This window comes from Rhyacophila brunnea, unplaced genomic scaffold (assembly GCF_057557595.1).
Source record: "Rhyacophila brunnea isolate RB1 unplaced genomic scaffold, BYU_Rbru_1.0 scaffold_11, whole genome shotgun sequence".
In the NCBI taxonomy this organism is placed as follows: domain Eukaryota; kingdom Metazoa; phylum Arthropoda; class Insecta; order Trichoptera; family Rhyacophilidae; genus Rhyacophila; species Rhyacophila brunnea.
This window is the reverse complement of record NW_028232763.1, coordinates 16,318,957-16,344,245: the sequence shown is the minus strand read 5'-3', so window position 1 is coordinate 16,344,245 and position 25,289 is coordinate 16,318,957. Positions and strand designations below refer to the sequence as shown.

Sequence of the window (25,289 nt, the reverse complement as noted above, 5' to 3'; positions counted from 1 at the left end):
AGGTACTTTCTTCTAGTACCTATTAGATTAGATTGGATAATTAAAAAACAAATTTTGATTGTTTTCATATTACATTTATTATAAAAGAATCAATGATGATTGTTCGATGACATAAAAGTAACATTAATATAATTTAGAGAATTACAACTATTCTTAAAATAAAAATCATAAATAATTATATTTACAAAACCTGTTCCCAACAAGCGTAAAAATATGGTGAAAATAGCTGACGAACGGTTGAATTAAATTAAGCTCTTTATGCGATATTTTTAACATTAATAACATAATAATATCTTAAAACTAACTCGAATACATATTAATAATAATGCTTAAAATTATTTGTGTTTAATACAGATTTAACAAATATATCTATTTTAACAACATAAAAGTTTTAATACAATTTATTTTATTTACAAACAAGCAATGTATAACAGAAAAAAAGATCTTGGCACTTCGCATCACGTTTTTTCATTATGTTTTTTAGACAGAAATATTGTTCATGTCTTTTTTTAAGACTGGTAACAATCTTTAAAATCAGTATAATATCATAATAGTTTGTTAATCAGTTTTGATTTGTGTGTATAAAAATATTGAATATTCCATAATACAGCTTGCAATAATTTGTATATAAATAATTTTATTTACACTTAAAATATACAAATATTTTTAAATATCAACAAAATTTTCAAAAATTATATGAAAATGATTTTATCGTAGCAAAATATAAAAAAAATGTATACCTATACAATAATTGTGACAGAAAAGTATTTTAATAGATTTTTAACCATATTTTTTTAAATATTTGAAAAATTCGTATACGTATTTCGTAATAAATAATTAATTTCAAATAAGAAAGTACAACATGAAAAAAAATATATAATCCAATATAAAAATTTGAATCAACGTGAAATTATTTTTACAATATTCTTTATAGATGTTATGATGACATGTGAGTTTTTTTGGTTACACCTTACACCATAAATGAATCGCCTGGAGTCATAACTCACATTTTGCATTTTTAAGTTAAATATACCAAGTGATTCTAGTTAGTTGGGTATCAAAAGTTCTAATGAATAATTTGAGTTCTATCTGTCACCAACGCCTTTTTAACCAATCAGGGAGTTTTATTTCTCATACTGTGCTGTGTCTGCAGCATTAGTAGTATTATATACAAATATATTGTTTAAATATTGTAAATTGATTCACTCACTCATTAATATTCAAAGGAGTTCAATACCTATCTTCAAATTACAAAAACAGTGCCATAGTGGTTTTATGCGATTATCCCAAAACTCGATGTTTGGAATATGTGAGTTATGACTCTAGGCAACTTAAATAATATTCTAACGAAATATCATTTTTAACAAAAATTTACTTGAATCCACATGCGTTTGAGATACATAATAATAAATATATAATTATTATTATTATAATTTATGGATACAATAATTTTATCTTTTGAATAGGAAATTATTGAGCTTATAGTTTTCTTTATACAATAATTGATATTGTGTTTTTGAGAATATCAAAAGTATTAATTTATCAAAATTCTTATTATTTGAATGTCTTCGCTGTTATTTCACTGCGGATTTTTTTTTAGAAAATATTTCTGGGTACCTTCAATATTGTATTAAGTATGTATTATTTGTCTTATATTTACACTGGCAAACATATTATTTTTTAACATATTTTATTGTAGATTTTATACCATTATTTTCACAGCAAAATATAGTTAATTAGCCTCAATTTTTATAAGAAACGACTTCAAAGAAAATGCGTTATACGTTATTGATAGATTTTGCGACTACCATGTAGTGAGTTAATATGATGAGTAAATTTCTCTATAGTTCAACGCATTAATCTCATTGGTTGTTTCTCTCTTATAAAATACTAGGCAGCTACGTATACAATATACATTATCTTATACATAATGTAATATACTTTAATTCAATTTAATATCTTGAAAAATTAATATCAAATTTCCAAGATAAAATAATTAAGTTCACTTTTTTATAAAATCCTTTAGGATCGTAGGATTATGTCACTCTGGGGAGCCTCGTGAGTCTTCTTCGGTGCATGATTCACTATACCTCGCTCTTGGAGGCTTAAGGTTGCAAGAATTGCATACTCCCGGGCTCTGGTCAGGGTTGGAAGCCAGGAAGACTTTTCCACATCTCACGCAGTCTTCTTGGGGATCTCCTGGAATAAAAGAAACGTAATTGTTAGATTTTGTCAAGTTAACTTCACTTTGTTATTCAAAACGATTTGTATTCCTTTTCTTATTTTTGTAATAAAATGGGTTTAATAATAAGTAGGCATACTACACATATATGTCGGAGAAACAGCTTTATCTACATAGACAAGAGCTTTGGCATACAATTGAAGATAAGAATGGTTAGTAAAGACGATAAACTATCAAATCGAGGCGTGTAATTTCAAATTGAACTTATTCCACTTCAACAAATTTTCGGCAAAAGCCAAAAAACAGTTTACGGTGTTGGTGTTACATATGTTTTTTTTTGTATTGGAATAAGTTAATTTTGTAATTAACACCGATTTTGAAGTTGAATTTTCTATTGGATTGAATGCTGTTAGGTTCTTCTATACAAAAAAATACTTTTATCATTCATAACTCATTTATGTCAAGTAGTGGAATAAGTTCACTTTGAAAATACACCCCTCAAATGTTGTAATATAAAGATATCGTACTATCCTCTATATTTTACAGTTTAATTTCATTTTCACAAGCTACCTACTTAAGTTATAAAGTAGTTTTAATATGTATTTAACATTTCGCTTGGTTGATTATTTATTCGTAATATTTTAATTAACAGAATACAGTAATAAAACTATATTGATATTTTTATATATAATTTTCTTTCTTCTAGACATCAATAATGTGCAATCATATCATATCCATAAAAAATATAAGCATAATAAGGAAAGTAATCTAGCCATAAAAGAAAATAATCGTTTATCGCATTAACGAGATAATGAAGACCGATTCACGTGAATTATTATACAGACGGTAAGTATCGGGTCACTTTGTCATCGGGAATTTAACTTTTTTCTTATTAAATGCAGGCATTATTACAAGGGACCAACCCGTGGCAGGACTCGCTCAGGAATATAATAACTCGCCCGTCGCTAATGTAACTTAAATTGGTCTATGAATACTTTGTGGTCGCCCGAGGCGAACAATATTCAAGGTGAAAATGTAGGAGACAATTTTGACTCTTAATCAATTCAGTCGCCATCAAAATAAAATTTTAATATTTTAATGCGCCGAATATCTTCTGCTTTCAAAGATCATCTATATTAAAACACAATGTTACTTGACTAAGTGATAGGCCCTAAGGATTTTTTGAACCTTTTATCCTAGAATCAACCACTTAAAATCAACATAATATTTATAATACGTTTATAATATTATTAAAGCTATATTACTTATAAAGACAATATTAAAACTTATATCAGTAGTATTGTTAAAATTTACTACTAAATAAAATCCTGAACGTCATAATAGACGTTTTGTCATAATACAAAAGTTTAGCCCTACAAGTTGAGAGCATCAAGTGCAAAAATCACGCGTGTGTTCCATCCATTGAATTTAACGGCCCTACCAAACGACAACCACCCCGCACTACACACATTCTTAATCAGGCGTATCACAGGACCCTACATTTTTATGTGAGGCATTTTTATTTCTTATGAATGGAGCAGTTAGCCAAGACTGGGGTCGCTATGTACTCAAGTGTGTTTTAACTAAATTTACATGACTCTAAGTTGAGAGTACCTATGGAAAAAAGAAACACATAGAGGCAAATTAAAAATTATTATACCTCACTTACAAAAAATAATACAAAACTGTCGTTCAATCCATAGCAAATACGTAACGAGTTAGACAAATTTCTAACAACCATACGTTTTAAATAATATGTTATCTTGATGTAATCTTCACCCTATCGAGCCCCATATACACCGCTTAGTAGAAAATGACAATTTACGCTTTTTTTTACTTAGTTTATTTCTAAATTGATTAATTATAAACAAACTAGATATTCGTTGGGCAAAGCAAAGTTGATTTGTACCTATGTAAAAACGCAACTAAAAATAATAATTAATTCTGGATTTTCTTTTCAGACAGAGACTCTAAGAAAGGATATCGATTTAGAATAGAAAAATATAATATATTAACTAGTAGATAATAATAATTGTAGCGCATAAGTCAAGAAGTCGGAATATTCAGGCCGTCGCACTGAATTGCAAATTACGATGGTAGTGCTAATTGTTTATTATATTTTAATGCAATGCGATAACCTGTTTGTAATAAATGAAGATATTCAATTGCATATTTCGTTCAAATTATTAATGTTTATTTCGATATGATGAAATCATCATTTTTTGCAAACAATTTAGTATATTGCATTTGAAGTATGAGCAATAACTAGCACTACCATATAATGTATAGTTTCGTATCGCAGCTTAAGTATCGTGGACTTTGCATTTCGTCTGATATACATACATGTCTTTATGTATTAAATTATATATTTATTAAAGTGGGTATTTGATGAATATTGAATTAATATATAAGAAAAAAAATATTTTTTAGTGATTTTTTATTAGTTGCACATAAATATACCGTATGCATAAAATCTTAATATTCTGATAGTTGAAACCCAGATTGATCTAATATAATTAATAAGTGATTGTTTATGAATACCTCGCATATGTTTTCCAAAATCAAGTAATTTTTTCATCAATCTTATTTGTAGATATATCGTATTTGTTTCATATAAAGTATAAAACACACCATAAGTAGCATTTGCCAGTCAAAAATCCATTACGACCACAGACGTACACGTTATAATTACGATATAAAGTTATTTATACTTTGCAAATATGGCAGTACCGAATGTGTACGCTAATATTTTTTCGCTGGGAGCTTTTGTTTCTGCGGTGTCTCGCCACATGGGCGGACGTTCGCTCGCCCACTGCGGCTGACGGCGGATGACCAGCGACGGGTTAATTGCCGCCCTGTCGCTCCCGCCCAGGCCCCGTGGGCAGGCGAGCGCTGATCACCGCTCATAGTGATAATAACACTGCATCGAGGAGTGCTACGTCACGGCAGCTTGAAACAAAACCGTCAGACTTAGATTGGGTATTTTATACTACCGTTTCTTACATTCGAACTATACGACAAATGAAAGTATCGTACTACTTTTTCTCCTTTCACTGTTATTTAAAGAGCGGAATTTCCTGAATGATTCCAATTGTGATATGTAGTGGTAATGTGAGAAAAAATTAGATGCTGCGTTTTTTTAGATAACTTTATGGATTCCCCTCATTTATCATAGAGATTTTTAAGGATTTTAGCACTAAAACTAATCTCTAACTACTAATTCAAAAAAGAGAAAAATATCGGATGAAAAAATTTACTTATTGCTGATAGTATTGATAATTTGAATTTGTATTGTATCATTTAGTGATAATATCATATATTATGCAACAAATTGTTATCAATATTGATGTAGTGTGTCAAAGCATGTCCCAGCACGTTTTCAGACAGTTTTAATTAATATTATTTTAAACATTAATAAATATGTTTTATCTTGTGAAACAAATCGAAAATAATATGTATAAGTACGTATATTAATACCCAATAAACTGAGCGTGTAATTTAGAAAGTACAATTTCGAAGTGATTATGGGAAAAATTATAGTCTTTGTTCCTCCAAGCACTCTACCCAATTTGATCATGGACAACCATTTTACATTGATACACTGGCCACATGAATAACTTATAAAAATATGATATTTTAAGATGCTTGTCAAGATTTTTTTTATTTAGCACTATGCTACTGGATATCACCCTTAATTTTCATCAAAATAGTGCATTCAAAATGTATAGACTCATTCTATTCTGACAAGATGAAATATTATGATACTTTTCAATTACGTTTTTGTGATAAAATAAACATCGATATTAGACTAAACATGTTAGTTAACTTCTTATTCCGTAAGCATATGAGAGTTGGAAGATGACCGAGACTTCACAGAAACTTTTTACTAAAATAAATTAATATAAATATCGACACCCCAGTTCTAGAGAGAGCTTAAGATCAAATCCAAATATATCGGGGTTGGTTGAAACACTTTAAACGTAGGAGTTAAATTTTATTTTGCAAACACTTAAGATTATCAATTAAAATATTGTAATGCCTACTGACAAGAGACGAAAACAATATATATTTTTGATAATGATTTACGCGCGATATAAGATGACGATACCCACATAATATATTTAATTGGTTATACAATCTACTATGGTTTTCTAAAACATTTAAAACATTTTTTTCTAGGAAAACGACTGTCAGTCATTTGAAAAATTTAGTAGATTCATCCTTTTGATCCAGACATTAAAAAAATATCCTAATTTACCAGACGCGAAATTTAAATTCTGCGCTTAGTATTTATTTATTTATATTTATATTTACATTGTTTTTAACACTGCATTAAGCCACGAGGTCTATAGATAAAAGTGCAGTGAAACAATAATTAATGTAGTTAGTAATAAAAGTGAAAAAATCACTAACACCTAGACCCGGAGCGTATTCCGCCTGGACTACAAGGGCCATCAAACCGGAAAGCTAACAAGGCTTGGAATATAACTATGCTGATAAATTATCTAGTGTACAAAAATGTACATTTAATATTATTGTCACTATAGGATTGGTTTCTCGAATATCCGTTTTTGTCAAAATCGACCTTTTAATGCAGAAAATTTTTTTGTATCTAAACGGACTAGAACCATCCTTTTCTTTAAATCACTTTGTAATGGTAATGAATACATCATTCGTATACTGTAAAAATAATTATTTAAATATCTCCATGTATTTAAATATAGGATTATGATATTGTTTTTCATCTCCTGAACATTTGGTCTATTCGAGAAACCAATCCTACAGCGACGTTATAACAAGTCCATACTAACTAAAAAGTTTGGCGAAAGTAAACTATTCGTTTTTGACATTTTAAAACGTAAATGACGAGCATAAATAATCAAATTAGAACTAGGCAACCGTGTAGGTACTGTATTAAAAAATATCTCCAAACCAATTGGCTTAACAAATTAAAATACTTCCGATAGAAAAATGTGTACTTGTTAAAATCAATTACTAGTGTAACGAGGACAAATTAAAAGAGAATGTTCAATTGATTCGATGTAAAACAAAAAAATACAATATTTTTTTTCTCCGAAAATATCGTCGCTTTAAATTAATGTGGTAGACAGGTCCGTTGTTAAAAAAAAGGGTTCCGTGCTGTTATTTGATGTCGCCTAGTAGACTTCGGGTCAAAAATAGTTATGTTATAAAGCCGCCGTCTTCGATATAGCTCCCAGCGATATATCAAATCTCTTCAATGTTCTTGTGTGTTGAAGCCATTATAGAGAGGCAGGCAATGCCCGCTGTGTCGGTATTCTATTGTTGATATCGTTTCTTCAAGTCAAAACGGAAGACTGATGGACTCGTAACACAGCTCCAAAAATAATATAGTCTCCACTCTTCATATAAATTAATGAAAACATTTATTTTATACACGTCTTTAAGCGAGAGTCTTACCAATTGTTTTAAGTTTTACTTACAAAGTATACATACACATTTGAAAGAAAAAAATTACGTTACGTAAAAAAAATCCGCCAGGGCAACAGGTAAATAAAAAAAGTCAAATAATAAATACCTACACTAATTGTATCTCATATTTATAAGCATAATGTCAAATCCCATAAAATGAATTCATTAAATTTACCATTCATGAATATCTTTAATATATTATGTAATATTAATAAATTACTCGTAAATCACAATGGAGAACATGGACCTTTACGAAGTAGATGTTGTACATATAAACAGATTTTTGTTTTTACGGACAATTGAAACGCCTAGTTTCAAAAGCCCCTCAAACGATTTTAGGTAGTTCTGAGAAAAATGAGAAAAACTATTTTAGGTCGTTTTGAAAAAAAATAGATAAAATCATATTTATTAAATCTGTGAACTTTATGTATCTATTTTTTAATTTGTTACATTCTAAGGAGTATTTTGGCTTTCCATTTTAGGGGTATATGAAAAGCACACCCAACGATTTTAGCACGTTTTGAAATTTACCCTAATTTTTGATCATATTATGTATTGACGGTTTTTGACGTTTTTTAAAGGTCAATCTTTGGCCATCATATAGGTAACAAAGATATTCATTTAAATACATATCTAACTCAAAAGTTTTCAAAAACTATTTTAGGGGCTTTTGAAACTAGGCGCTTCAATTGATGACTCGACACATAAGGTCCATACTTTGGGTTAAAATACACATATTCAAAATCAATATGTGAATTCGCGAAACCCGGGATTCGAACTTGAGACTAATGACTTTAAAAGCTGACACGTTACCTACCACTGTTTTATTTGTTTTTTTTTAATTTTATCTATTACTTATGTTTTTTTTTCTTCTCTCTTCTGAGGCAAATATTGTCTTTATATTTGTATTTATCTTGTGTGATTACCTGTCAGTTCTACTAAAATAGAAATGTAATGGTATGAACGTCCTAAATGAACAATTATAATGTACATAACTAAATATATCTGCCTTTATTAAGTGAAAATAATAAGAACTATTTTTTTCATCAGTGTATTAAATCCTAATTCTAATTATTATTATAAAGGTAATTGTATTTTTTATTTAAATACGTATTTTAAGTAGGTGAGTAAGTACCAACTTACTTTTTTATGTTTTTATCAATAATTTATTATGATCATTAAAGCAAACAAGGTAGGTATATAATGTGTAATTTCAAATACATAAACAATTTTTTTCAAGCTTTTCCGGAGCTTTTTAAAACTTTTATAAAAGCTCCAGATATCTTTCATATTTAATTTAAAGTCCTGTTTCTAAAAGTTTTGAGATTGCATTACTAATATTTAGGCAAACATGTCAATTTAATAGAATATGTATTATTACTCGCAAGTGATCCTACATTCCGTGAACGCGAGTCACAGGTGAAATAAAAATCCAGCAGTACCAATTGTGTGGAACGCGTCTATCATTATAACCAGGTAATGATAATATCACCTACCGAGCAGAGGATAAAACGCGGTTTCTCTACAATGGGATCAAATAATACGAACAGTATGAGTAATGCTGTTATCGTCCCGTGCCTAACATCCCATGTCATGATGTTTTTATCTTGCACGCATGCGTGTGCTACTTTACAATATCGATTTTTTATCGGTATCCTATGGATATACAACTTGAGGAGGCCAGGGCGCACAACGGGCCATTGCACTATTAATGAATATTCGATGGAATAAAATCTATTGATCCAACAAAACTGAATGGATACTCAGTTACTAGTACCTACTTATGTTTCCTGTTATTTTCTCAAACAATAAATAATTTATATCATTTTGTTTTATATTAAGTTTACTTTGATTTGCATCTTAGGTTTGTAATAGTACTGTGAATTATCCGCTGTTCCACTTACTCACTTTCAATCATTGAAAGTTTGTTTAAGTACTTTTGTATATGAGTGTCGACACGTAATGTTTAAAATGTAATGAAGTATCTTGAGCTTTTTGTGAAATATAAGCTATGGTTTCGTGATGTACAAATATGACCATAATATTTACTTGCGCATTAATTTGTTACCACAGCATTCTGGTTATATTATTTGGCATTGTTGTATTCACGTGGAAGCTCTTAATGTTAGATCTCATTATTACACTGGATAGTATATATATATATATATGAGTATAATATTATATTGCCTTACATAACAAATATCGATTTTTACTATTTCATATGAAAATTATCTATAAAGTATAAAATGTATTAATAATTATATCGAGCGTTATTCACCACTGTTCATGAAATCTTAAAAGGTTGCAAGTTAATACATTTGATTGATAAATTTTATTGAAAATAAATATAATTTAATAAAAACTAAATATTATAATGTGCGTAAAAATATTTTTTTTAAATAAAAAAATGTTAAAAGTATGACTTTTTTTAAAATATGACCATCTAAAGAACCTATCAAACTGTAATGGTAAAATAATTCATACAATTCGATGCATTTATAAAAACGGAATTCCAAAATAATGCACTTTTTAAATTTTTTTAACAAAAAAAAAATAAAAACGTAATATATTTCAATATTCTAAGATGCATATTGATTGTTTAAAATAAAAGTTATGTCAAATTGTTGTTTTTTGATTAAAACGTTACTCTTGCCCTTCTAAACTTCTTACCATTTAGTATATTTTTGTGAAGCTTTTAAGTTCGCAACATCATTTTTTTAAATGAATATTTTTAATATATCTTTTAAAATTACGTATAATGGACAAATGGCATAACACTTTTTAAGCCTTTTTGTGTGTCAAATGTGGTTTTGGATTCTGGATAATCTGTCTAGTTTAAGTAAATAGGCAACAACTTATTCTCGTAAAACCTTCTTCACGAGACTACCAAAATCCAATGGATATAATATATATTTTGGTATCAGAGTATTTTTGAAACTGTGATCAACTGAATTTTCTTCAATATAGGTATACTAATTATCTAATTTTGTCAATATTATCAGGTTGATGAAATATGTTTATTTATTTTTTTAGGGTTTTATGAATTTTTATTATTATAATATTTAATTAGACACACGTCTTGTTTGGTCATATTTAGTTAACGATACCAAATTAAAATTTATTGTACTTATTACATTTTATGCGTGGTTATTATGTATTATATTCGCTGTTAATAAATCGGTAGTGCCTACTATATATTGGTTCACATACAGTATACACGCTTTGATTATTATGCTATCGAAAAACCTCAATGTGTTTTTACTGTATTAAAATGAACTCATATCATGAATAAAAGATCAATTTAATATTAATATGCAACAAATACAATTAGATTCAGGCAATTAGAATAAGAAACATATCAAAATGCTTTGATTAAATTACTTAGTAAAACCAATTAAAATAAACTACTGGATTATTCAATAAAGATGCATAATTTATCCGTTTAAAACGCCTACATTGTTAATAATAATTGTTGTAAAATGTACTTTGTATTCATTATCCAATATAATTTGTAATATTTTTAAATATTTCATCTCTGAATGTCAAGCAAATTGTATTTAATGTATCAGTGACGTACGGTGACTCCTAAGACAAGTGATGCTCTTCAAAATAAGTCGTTTTATTTATAAAAATCAGTTAGTACTCGTAGTATAAGAAGAAACTATTAACGATTAAATATATAAATATCTTTGGATGATTGGGGGATGCATCACATTCACCGAATCTATAGACTGCATGCTACTGATAAGTAAATTACCAGTTTCATACCTAAGTGGAATAGTCCACAAATTTGATTTAGTATTTTCTCTGAATCTAATACATGTTGATAAAAAAAAAAATTCTAGCTGTCGGATTCAAACCAGCAACCACGACTTTAGAAACGTTCGGTCAATAAAGTCGTACACCGAGGGAAAATACAAAATATTATTAGCCTTAGTATTTTAATTATCAGCTTACATTTTAACTTAGTAAAGTAAATTACCATGTTTGCTCCTGAGTGGAGCATATAAACTTCCACAGTGTGGGAGTTGTATTAACAGACATTTTTGAGAAATAGTTGCGATGCGACTCTTCGGGTCTTTGCACACAGTCAAATTCAATTGAACCCGCGATCCACGGCTTCGTATTTATTGTCCTAATATTATAAAAAAATATATAATATAAAGACTCTATTTAGGTAGAAATTTCTTTACTTTTTTATAACTAAAAAAATAGAATAAAAAGTATGCCGCAACTTACAGAAAGTCATACGCAATTATAACAAATTTGTGTTGTGATAAAAAATATTTCAATTTCTGTATCAAGTATTTGGGAAATTGTTCGTTTTAAAGTTTACCGCGGATCTTTAAAAGCGTGCCTCTCATAATTTCACCGTGTAATTGAAACGGACCCAATATAAAGCGATTGTGATCAATGATCGTTTATTTCACTTGACCGCCGTAGGTACGTAAGAGGTGAATAGGACTAAATAGATAAGGTAGGAATCTACCGGAAAGAAACGACTACAATAAATATTTAAAACCAATCAAAAACCTATCTTTCTGTCTATTTTAAATTTACTTTCAGGCTATAAAATCCATCAAATAATTTATGTACTTATGGTAAATTTTTCATACATACTTGATTTATTTTGTATTTTATGAAAACATATTGAAGATAAATTGATTTTATGCCACACTCGAAGTCATAACTCCGAACAAACGTTTTATTTTATAGTGACCATGTCAATGGCAAATTTATTGTAAAACATCACTATTCTAGTAAGTACTCAAAGCAAGTATGTCTGATTTATTATATACTGAATACTTCAACCATTCTGCTGCAGTATCAATGTAATAAAATTGACCTACCTATTTACCTATTGTGTTAAAATGGTTGAAAAGTTACAAAATACTTTATATATAATAATATTATCATAAACTTGAAATCGACCATAGTGACAACTAAGTGTTTTTGATGTTTCATTTTTAAATGTCCGTTTAGTAAAATATGATAATAAAAACCTATTTTCATAGTCACGAATCATAAAAATATGAAAATTAGTCAAAAAAGAACCTCTAGAGACTCTGTAGGTATTTTAAACTCTGAAATGAAAGAGCGGTTTTATATTTTTGGCAGACAAAATGGCATATACATCAAACAAATTGGAACTTTTACATCGTAAAAACAAAATTCTGTTAATAGAACCTCTACTTTGTGGAAGCCCATGACATAATCTTCTTGGGATCAAATGTGATGATGTAATGTAATGCAATTCGATTACTCAGTCTTGACTCCGTCGATTTTTATAATACTTTTAAAGTTTATCAAATTTATTTTTAAGAAGTCAAGTTATTTTGCATTAAATGTTAGAGCTGATGAAAAATAAGCTAGAAGTCATATATTTTGTTGCCTCGCTTCTAATAAGCTTGCGAAGATGTTTTAGTTAGCTACGGTTGCCCAATCACAAATTTTAAATGCTTTCAGCTGAGTTAAGCTTCAATTGTAAGTATGTTTAATGAGTATACGGGAAATTGACAAAAAGCGATAAATTTAATCGGAAGTCATTCAAAGTTATACGATTTGAAATTTTCAATTAAAATGTCGCACATAAATTTTGTTTCTCAGAATAAGAATTTAAGCTTCAAAGTTTCTCAGAATATGGTACATAAACCTTTTATTGTCAATAACGGTTATTTCATTCCGTTTTTCAGTTTAGTAAAATACATTTAAAATTAGAGTAAAAACTGTTTTTCTGTGTTTTTTTGTTTAGTTTCTCGTATTTGAGCCTATCAAATTAGCACCGTAACTATTGCGGGGAGTCCATTTATCGTTGTCACACAATTTACAATCGAATAGAAAATAAAGTTTAAAAAACTGTACACACCTTCATGAGTTTTCATATGGGCTCTTAAGTTACAGGCAAGCGCAAACTTTTTATTGCAAAGTTCACACGCATGTGGTTTGTCTCCTGAAATAAAGAAAAAATACAAATTAATAACAATATAAAAATATATTAAAATCATTGACTTAAATAACCACTCGTTCTAATTGATTAAAGTTTCTACTATTAATTCCATTTGAATCATTTTTATCTTCTTGATACAATACAAAAGTGATTAGTTAAATTATTATTCGAATAAGTATATTATGTTGTTTCTTTAGTGTAAGTACCTATACTTATGTTAAAAAAACTTCTGACTTATTTGTATATTTTTATGAAAAACCATCAATTTAACTTATCTCTACATTTAAATAAACATTTACATAATTGTTCTAATTATGTTATGGTAGCCGAGTTGGTTGCGCTGCTATCACTAAAACCATGGGTTGTGGGTCCGATCTCGCAGCTGTACAAAAAAATATATGCTGTGTTTTGTAATATATAGTTTTGATCCAGTGAAAGATTTCAATTGATTGACCTAATGTAAATTATTGAAAGTAACGATACCAATACTTAAATGAGTTGACCACAAAAATCTGACTTCATTCTACGTATATTTAATCTGATAAAACTAAAAAAATCGTAATAATAGGAGGGTACCCACATAATGCATTATAATTTATGGTTTTAACATGATGGTGAAAGAGTTTTAATGCCATTTGGGTACACATAAAAATATATAGTTTAGGTATATTGCTTTAAAATAGATATTTGGCTGATAATTTACTGATAATTTAATAATAATTTACCTATTTTTATTTTTTATTATTATTTATTTTTTATTTACTTTTATAAATACTAGAATAATAATTTGAAATGTAAAATTATTAAACATTGGTATTTAGGTAGAGTTATGAATGGATACATTTTAATATTAGTAATTAATATGTTGAATTATCTCCATGTTGTTTTTCTTACAAAATAATGGATAACTAGTTTACAATAATTCTTACAAGATACCTACACCCAATATATAAAATGTATGATTGTATTAATATACATCATGTAAATAATATGTGCATGCTTATGATAATACCATTTCAAATCAGTTGGGTGGCACTAACAATATAGCCAAAATGGATTCGCTTCCTTTTATTTTAATACTCTGATTTTAAATAATAGAAAACAACGTTGGTAGGATTAGCGGGACACAATCGATGCTGCGGTGTATTTAAAGAATCAGCAAATCGTGATCACAGATGCCCAGCATATAAATTTCATAAATCTATTATGCCTAGCTAACCAGGATTGTGAAAGCAAGCACTAGAATCAGGGGCACCTAGCATAGTTATAATATTCAACATTTCATAATATATGGGTTCTGTTAAAACTATGTAAGTATGTAAAAAATACAATGTCGAATGAGAACTTTTCGTATTAGATACAATATTGCATACTAATACAAACAAATTAATTTTATTACCTATAAAAACTACAATAGTCGAAAAACATTATTACATGTTCTTTTAGTTTATTTATTAAAAGTCAATGTATGCCCAACTTGAAATAAGATGTAATATTATTATACTTTTACAGTATTTGGAATCAATTTTGAAAAACATGAAATTTTCTAACGTCTTACGTATGCTTACCAAAAGATAGAATAGAAAAAATGCTATCGAACGGTTTTGATAACTCATTTACGACAAAAATTGAGACCTGACATAATTAAGTACCTACTGCCCTTTTGAGAATTTATAAAATCAATATGTCTCGTATTGCCATCCTACACGAGCTGGTAAAACCTTACAGTTCACTCGCTACTGATCGAGCAAAAAAAAATAGAACCATTAATTTATAATTATTAAATATAATCTAGTCTAAGGCGGGAAGAAGCGCTTGAAATGCATTAGGGGGCGTCATTTTTTCCAGCGGGAAACGCCGAACATAACTAAATGAAGCTATTGTCCCGCTGTACTAATAGTATGCATTGCGTATGCTATAAATACATTGTACCTACTATAGTTATTGTCAATTTTATGATCGATTGAATGGTTAAGTTCTACAGAAGTAGATTTGCTTATTCATAACTTTGCACTCCCGGCTCTAGGATGACAATGATTTAATATATTCTAAAAATATTTTTTTACATAATATATTATCTATTTATTTTCTTATTACTACATACATATTCATACAAGTGAATATCAGTTGATCTAATTTTATGCGAGGTTATTAGGGGTAGAGAGTCGAATCAGTGTAGTAAAAAGTGCAAAAAAGTGCAAAGTTTTGAAACGTATACCTTACATGGCAACGAAACGTACAGGAATGAGAGGAGTGGAATTAGCTTAAAGAGGCCTTCAAACGGCAGTGGATATATTCAAGCTGGTGATGAGTTATTGTTAATGCTATGAATTTGAAAATAAAAAAATAAAACATGTTATAATATTAAGTAGGGAGAGCTGGTAGCCCCACTTCAAAGCATTGCATTAAAAGTCAGATATTCAATTTTGGTAAATGTTTGAACACAAGTTTTTGAAGAACGTATATATATGAATAAATCCTCAGTGATATTCCCTAAGGCAGCCCTGAGTCAACCTCCCTAGTGGATGGTTTTCATAGGTAGCGTGCAACATACGACACCCGACGTCTGTTTATTTAGCCCGCCGCTTCATATTTTTATGTGGCATTCAGCGTCACGCCCCGTGAAAACAATGAAACAGTCGTGGCCGGCGAGGAAATCCTCATGTATTGAAAATCCGATTTGTTTTTCTAATGCTCAAATGCAAAGTGGACACGAACAATGTGAGGAAACATCGGTTTACATTACGTGCTCTCATAAGAGATATTGCGTGCGTTTGCACAATGTTCAATTGAATCTCATTGTCTCATCGGGAATCGATTAAAAGTAATAATATATTTAATTTTGTATTAAATAGCAATATTTTTAAATTAACAATAATCCTTAATTTATGTGTAAGTACATAACTCTGTAATATTGTCTCGTATCGAGCCCTAACCATAATATATTTTTAAAAAAACTTCATTTCTACTTATAAACATTATACAGTTTTATTGTTTACGAAAAATGGTCGTTGTTTGGGATAAAACGTACTAAAACACCGAGTATATTTTTGGCTAGAGGTGGGAATCCAACTCATTATTTTAGGTACGGTGCTTTATTTATATATATTTTTTAAATATGTTTTAATTCATTTTAGGTATATTACCTAATGAATGAATGCATAGGTTGCACATATTTTCGTTAAACGGATATAATAATATTATATGCATTTCAAAAAAATGAGAGTTTTCCATATACATCATAATATAATCTATTAAGTCCAATTACTAGCATTAGGTAAATAGACAACATACGAGTAACATTCCATTATCTTTACTAATAATAAATTTATGTGTCTATGGGTGATTTCAAAAAATGTTCCTTTTGAAACAAAACATTACGGTTATAACTTAAAAGTTAGTCGACCAATATTGATGAAACGTATACAGCTTGCCTGCAATATACCTAAGGCATATAGCAACAACATAAAACAATTTGAAAATGAATAATTTATAACGAGCAGGTAAATTAATATATTATATGGCAGCGGTGGAGTGGTGAGATGGGCTGTGAGTAGAGAGACACGCACTTTCATCCATCGCGTCGGCTTACTCGAATGTGATACTGATTTAGTCTCTAGTACACTATGACTGACTCGATATTAATAGTCATAGAACGGCTGGATAAAGGGGCGAGCATCTAGATTCAAACGTTGTCTATCTATTTAATTTTAAAAAAAATGTTAGATAATAAAACATATAAATTAAATCAGTTTATTTCTTCATTTTGTATATCGGTCCACTTTTTTTCCATATTTAACATTCAATAAAATATATTTTATCTATTTCAAAAATAATTAATGATTTTAGTTAAGATATTATTATAAAATTGTTTCTATTTCAGCAATACTGAAATTTTTATGTAAATATTTTTAACTAATTACCTTCGAGACAACAAAGATATCAGACATCTCGAAAAAATCACATTATAAAAAGCTCCGCTTAAGCTTTCGGCAAAGCACCGTTACTTGCAAGTATACTGAATGGAAATTGAAATTCATTATTTAAATTAGTTGAAGACGGTAGACGACGCAGGTTAGCTGCTTCTCTGGTGCAAGGCAACCGCCTAAAGCAGGTCCGCCTTACCGTTCAAAGACACAAAAGAATTTGACATTTTGGACAATAATGTAGATTTACCATGCGGTGGGTTACATGAAACCGCCGTATTGTGAAGCAGCAAGAAAAATCTACAATAATAAAATGATCAGTCTCTAATTTTATGTATAGAAATCGTATATAATTAGAAAATTTCAATTATTGTATACATATTCACAATTGCCATTATACCCTTATTTAAAAGAAAACTAATTACGGTTACAAATACTTACATTAAAATTACTAATGAATTCATACGATATGTAAAAAACTGACTATTTGTTTGCATCATTACTTGACAGCAGTAATAATTGCATAATGGTTTTGCAAGATCGAGTGGTCCCTGAACTCTGAAGGATAAATTTGGAAAATTAAGACCTGCCACCTTGCCATGCGTCCAAGATTGTGAAAAAAATCTTCACTGACAATGGTGTAACCATTTTGGATTGGCCTAGCAATTCATCAGACCTCGATCCAAATGAGAATTTGTGGTCCATCTGCAAGACACGGAAATATGGATTGCACAACCAAAATCAAGTAGATCGAGTCAGTGATTGAAGTGTGGTGCCGAGATGCAAAAACTCATAAAAACTGCAAATCATTGGTAAAATATAATATGCCAACACGCATTAAGATGGTGTTGCAAGCGCCACATTAAATATTAATTCTTCTGATTTATTTACTGATTGTATTTTTTGTATAAAACCACATTTGAAAAGAAAAATTATCTTGTCCACATTTATTTGCACAAGAATTTAATCTTCTTGTTATTTTAATATTAAATATTATATGCATAATATGTATAAGAATATTAATTTTTGAGTATGGGTGGTGTAAATATTTTTTTGATTTATTTTATCTCAGCTTATTCAGTACTGATTCTTCAGAAAAAGGCAGGTAGTTATGTTATAAATATATATACGACCAATACAATACAAAGATATATCATTAAAGTTATTGTATATTGTCATGCAAGCTAATCAACCTTGATATATTTTAAATAATTATTACCATTGTTCTCATAGATTATTGGTAGACGTAAACTATATACGTTGGTATTATACTGGTACCACATGACCGCAAGATAAGATAAGGTCATATTATTACAATAAGCAATACTATGATTTACATATTTTTTATTGATCATGAATATAAAATTATTTTTCTGTTGTCATTTTATTGATTTGCGTACAAAAATAAACGATAGATTTTTCTTATTAAGATTTCAAATATAATGCACTATTCGAAGTATTTCATAAAGATTAGTTTCCTATATGATAAATTGTTTAAATTATTAAGAAATTATTTATATTTGTATGGACAAAACCGTTGATTGTATTACTAGTAATTATGATATTATAACATAGCGTATGATACGAGTAGTATAGGCCATAGACCACTTAATAGTAATAAAATACTTTAATTTTACCTTTCCAGGAATAATTAAAAGTTTCAGACGATATTAAAATATTTTTAATAAATCTAGTTCATCCACGTTGATTAATTTTGAGTTTCATTTATAAAAAACTGTTAGACAATAAAAAGTTTACCACTAGTATTTTCTTAATTTACGAAAGTAAACGGAAATTGTAGGGTAATTGTAATGTCTATATTAACTTGTCATTTTTAACCTAAAAATCATAATGATAATGACGAAATGTTATGCTTTTTCAGTCTTCTTATACGCGTAGAGTATCTCAATTCCCAAAGAACACGATGTTTATAAAATGTAAGTTGGTATAAAAAAAGATACTGTAGGTATCCTCTTCCAGGCCTTTGTGAATTTCCTTTAAAATTCAGTGCCGTGAGTTTCAATTTAACATGAACAGCATTTTCGCATGCAAAAGTGATATTTTTTAAACTCTCATTAGAGAATTTGGCTCCATCGCCATAATAAATTTATTTGCCATATTTGATGTATATTAATTAATAGCTACATACTGCACATTAGTTGATAAGACAACGTCACACATATCTAGAGTTGATGAAGAAGCGGACTACACAAATAACTAAATAAGATACAAATAGGAAGCTAGCATACATGATGCAACTTCCGGGAAGTATCAACTTTTGCATTGTATTATTTTAGTTAATATTTACATTAAAAAAAGCTTACGCATGTCACATTGACTGCTGACTAGATAACTACTTTTAATTACCATATTTAAATAGCATGCTAATTATATCAAATGGTCACATTAATCGTCACGCGTTGGGCGCGTCTTTAGCGTCCATTGTATTAAGAGTGTTCTGAAATATAAATCTTAGAAATGTACTGTTTTCTCACTTATTATTTCTCATTTATTATTTTCAAAGAAAACAATAGGTAAATGAAAGATTGATAAACACATTTCCATCATTCTGCAATGGATGTAAAATAAGAATATTTTCAAGGAAGTAATATTATCAAGAATAAAATAGAAAAAGTATTCTTCTGTTAATCCATAGCTTACGGGCCGCACAAAATTGTGTTTTTGCTAATTACTTTTCAAATGCAAATTTAAAACGTTAATTACAAAATTAATTAAAAAGGGCCCGTAAGCATTGTGTTAATAAACATACATAATAATATAATGGATTTAAATTACTTAATGATGTACATCATTTATCTAAAACGTAACTCATCCATGAGCTTTGTGCATAAGATTCTGTAAACATAGCGCGGTAAGCTCAAAAAGCTCAATATGCGTAACCGCTTTCGGAGCTTTTGGATGCCACTTTGCATATACGCATGTGCAGTTTTCATACATATTTAGGGGAACACCGGAGACGTATACGCTTTTCGTATATGTTCCGATTTAGATTTTGCCGCTCTATTGTTCAGTAATCTTCCCAGGATACATCCATCAGAAAGCAGGCTGCATGAAACTAGCAGATTCTCACGAATTAATATGTATGTAGCATTGATAATCATAAATATTTTATTAAAGTATATACATTTCATTCGGTAGATACATGTTAATATTTGTGTTATTTATAATATCACCTACCAGGTCATATTTATGCTGACTGAGTGTATATTGGATTTACCTTATATTATAATAATATATAAAAAGTAAAATATATAGTAACGATTACATCAATATTATTCAAAAGAAATCCTATATAATTTATTTATCTTATTTGAATACAATAGGTTTTGATTGCAATAATAATTATACTTCAACATATTGATAGTTCTTTTTACTACTACTAATCATTGGTATAATTGTTAAATATACCTGTTTTTACAATACTAATAATATGAGCGCATGTAGAGGCATTGCTCAATATAACAAGGATAATCAATTAACTACATAAACTTACTAATAAACGGATACTTAAACTCATGTTTAATTAGTTGAGTCTTCGATTACGGTGGTCATTTCTTCAGACTTAATGCATATTCAGAAATTCAAACAATAAAACAGGGTTGTCAGTATAATTTTACCATTATAAAATTATAAAAAAATAAATTACAGTATAATATTATGCTTATTTTGTTACATAATGAAATTTAATAGTTTAGAAAAAAGTGAACATAAGTACCAGTCAACCATCTTAATATAGTCTTGCCAGAAGTATGGTTAATAGAGATCAATTACATGGAAAATATAACTATAAAACATCGTTGATGTATTATAATAAATCTTTGCATTTATAATAAATAAGTATTATTTTACTTGAAATACCTAGCTACACGTCATATATGTATGTAGGTAGTCAAATAAATTAAATTTTTTGCTCTCTACTAAAATAAATTATCAAATTAAATGCATATGAAGAAATGCGACATGTCTCCGCCAATTATCCCGTCAAATTCGTATGTAAGTAGCACAGTGCCAGCATAGTTAAATTACAATCTTGAAAATTAATATCTTTATTTATTTTATTAGTTACAAACAAATAAAGATAATATATTATGTATTTGTATACTTATTGATAATTATTATTAGTCTTAGAGGATCGTATATCCATGATGTCACACGACTTCTCGAACCCCCATTATTACACATCATTATAACATTGTTTACAACAACAACGTCACATTTTTATCCCCTCCTCTAGAACACGTGTGTCACAAATCATTACATTCTATCAGAAAATCACAGAATTTTCCTTAGAGTGTGACTTTATATAATATAGACGGCCCCTTATAAAACAAAGAATACATTATTGATCGTCAATTATTATGGACGGTTTTTATTGTAAGCCCTGCACCGTGGCAATCGTTTGAAGAAAATCCTCATTCGAGTCGTGGCAAACTGGAAACATATATGAAGCTCTTAATTTAACTGATTGAAGTTTAATTAGGAAATCGGGTGCAGAATAAATGAATGAAGTGCTTTAATGAATACGCCATGCCATGTTCGTATCACAATAAACGAGATAAAGGTGCCTATTTATAAATGTGTATATTTAGTTCTTACATTCAAGGAATATTGTGGATTGAATACATAATACTTAACTGTGAGCTACTTTATAAATAATGATGTATTTATTTTATTCAATACTGAATATAAATAAGGTTGAAGCATATTAGATTCTTTACTACAAAAAAACACAATTTTGAAAAATCAACAAAACTTAGAGATATTAGAAAAAATTATAGAAAAAAACATTGGTCCAAGTGGGACTCGAGCTCAGGTCTTTCACTTTCACTTTAAAATTTACCTACCGCTAGATGTCTGTTATAATTACTTCAACAATGTCTTTCACCTTCAGTTGACTCCTATTTGATGTTATTTCAAGTAGGTATCTCAAGTAAAACGAAATATTAAAAAATCGCACCAGACGGATCGATTGCTGAGGCGAAATACTCATCTGGAAAGTAAAACACGTGAGATCGAGTCCCATTCAGTTTAACTTTACTATTTTTCAAGTTTTTTTTTTCTAATATGTTTATGACGTATTTCAAAATTCTGTTTTTTAAATATAGTAGAAGTTGATGTGAAGAAAATTCTGTAAAAACTTGTTAAGCCTATTTAATATAACTTCTAAAAAACGCTTACAAATGATATTATTATATTGTCAATAACAATATGATTCATCTACTATATTATATGCAACGTATAATAACTGTTAAGTCACTCACTATGTGACGTTTTTCCGTATACCTACCTGGAGACAAATTCCTTGTGATAATACAATGACTTTTACGTTATATTTAAAAATAGGGACAATCAGGTACTCAAAACACGTGGTCTGCATAGAGTGTTTTAAAAAAAATACTTTGTTGTTAATGATCCTATCGTTTTGAAACCTTTACCAAAATATTCCTCATTGATGGTTTCCAGATTGAAATGTAAGATTTACCAAATCACACACAAGCACTGCATTAAATGATCTTTTTTGCTAGCCACTTAACTTGTTTTCATAATTTGATATGCTGGTTTTATTTCTTTTATTATGGTATATATTATATTTTATTATTACTATTATATGTGATTTGTTTTACTGCTGAATTATATTATATCTTCTTTTATATATGCATCCGTTATTTATAAATAAATACCTATTGAAATTTGTTTCCAAAATTTTGTAGAATATTCTACATATAAAGTCCAGTTTTAAAATAGTTATCTCGGGTCGTTAATCTGGAAATTTATCCTGTATTTGTACAAGTCATGAGTTAACTTTTCAGCATGACGTTCACTACGCCCATCGCGAGTCCTCCTCGTAATTACAGATGTAATCATCGACTATATCTTTTACCAATAAGAAACTACTCCGTAGCGTCTTCGTTGATCTACATAGCGCAAGAAGTAATTAATGATCGCCGGTGAACTTTTTACAAGGCAACAAAAAGAAAATGATGTATTGTACTTTCAAAAGTAATAATATAACAATCGTGTGCCATCCATAAAGAGCTTAATATTATAATGTTCTAACGCGTTGAAATCTTTTTGCCACCTTATTCGAATATCCATAAGTACTATTTAAAAGTTACTATACGTATTTATTATTAGCTTATAATAACAATAATAAATCTGTTACCACAAAAAGATAATATAAGATCACTGGTAATTTTTCCTACCAATATTATACCATAAACATTAAAGAATATAGCCTAGAGAGCTTTTTTCACGTTCTAGGAGAATATTAAAAAAAATCGTTAACCTGGATACATGTAATATTACCCTGAGATTCAATGACGTCCTTAAACAAAATTCCAGCCCTGGGCAGCGCCATAATGCCGCCCCATTTTTTTATACAATATTTTTCATCACCCGTATTCGTGTCGTTTCTGGTCACCAAGGATGTCAAAGGGCAACAGAAGTAAACTAGACATCACGAACACGGAAAAAAATTAAGTCCTGGTTAACCTCTTGTGGTAATTAATACATTTTTTTGAACCGTTCTTCGTTATTAAGTATTCAGTTTAGGTAATTATTTCTATATTTACGAAATGATTCTCCTCGGCTTGCCGCCCTTCAACTAACTGCCGCCCCCCAAACAACACTCAATCTGCCTACCCTCACGGGACGTCGCTGTTGAGATTCATTGGGTAATAATTACTTTATAATAGCCTAAACTTATTGTAAGAATCACTAGAAATTGCCATGAAAAAATATGCCAAGCCGTAATCAAAGCGTCGGTTAGTGATTGCTCACCCACTGAGAGAAGTAAACGCGATTCTGTACAGAAGCTGGTTTATTCAGAGATCCAGGCGAAGTAAGCATATACTTGACAATAGTCTGTGCTTTATTGCAAGAATTCTACAAAATATGACTAAATAAAATAATTACAAGATAAAAAGAACTTTATATATACAACGTTTTTAAATTTTCTGTTGAATCATATAAACTTGACTTGACTAGCTTAAACGACCAAAAAAAAATTGTACTTAATAGAAATAATACTGAAATGTCATATTGATTTCCATAGTAACGCACGTATATATATATTAATAATTTAGTTACTAGGACCCACTTAGCAACCAATAATAGTTTTACTTTTTACGGATTTCTTCCGAAAAACTTTTCATACAAAACAGAATTAACTGAAAATGAAATCAATTCTACTTAAAGATGGCTAAAAGTATTAAAAAATGATATATAAATACGAGCTGAGAAAAACATTGTAAAATAACCCTATATTGCTTCTGATATCAAAAGACAATATAATTCTACCGGAATAGTTTTAATATTAAGATAAATACAAATATAATATTGTAAGTAAGTATAATTTGTTAAAAGCAAGCTGTGGTTAAAATAATTATGACAGATTTAAAACAAATCTTTTTTAGCTTGCTATGAATATTATATATATTTATATATTATAAGACATTTATCTACTAATATAAAATATAGGTAGTTACTTTTTTTAAGAGTCTTTTTTATGAATATGTATTGATTTAACTAACACGTTCGTATTGTTTGAAGGTGACGTGAACAAGTTTTCATATAAATAAATTATTGATTTTTATGAATAATTACACTGTCTTGCAACAATTTAAGTGGTAACATATAAAAACAATTAGGTACGTTGTACGTATTGTATTGATGTAAATCACCCCTTACAAATACAATCGTAACCAAAAGAAACACCGCGAGTGTAAAACAATCACGAACTGTATAGACTACAGAAAGATTG

The 25,289-nt window shown here is 28.9% G+C and overlaps 1 protein-coding gene across 1 annotated transcript in view; it reads right to left on the bottom strand.

Annotated features, from left to right (window-relative positions):
• Positions 1-1,598: 1,598 nt before the first annotated feature.
• LOC147078420 (uncharacterized) overlaps positions 1,599-25,289 on the bottom strand; it is a 255,360-nt gene continuing 231,669 nt past the window's right edge. Inside the window, exons 6-7 of the mRNA XM_085957041.1 lie at positions 13,500-13,583; positions 1,599-2,199 (exon numbers count right to left, since the gene is read on the bottom strand). Of these exons, the coding sequence (XP_085813167.1) occupies positions 2,042-2,199; positions 13,500-13,583 (242 nt within the window). The 3' untranslated portion in view covers positions 1,599-2,041. The remainder of the gene's footprint in view (positions 2,200-13,499; positions 13,584-25,289) is intronic.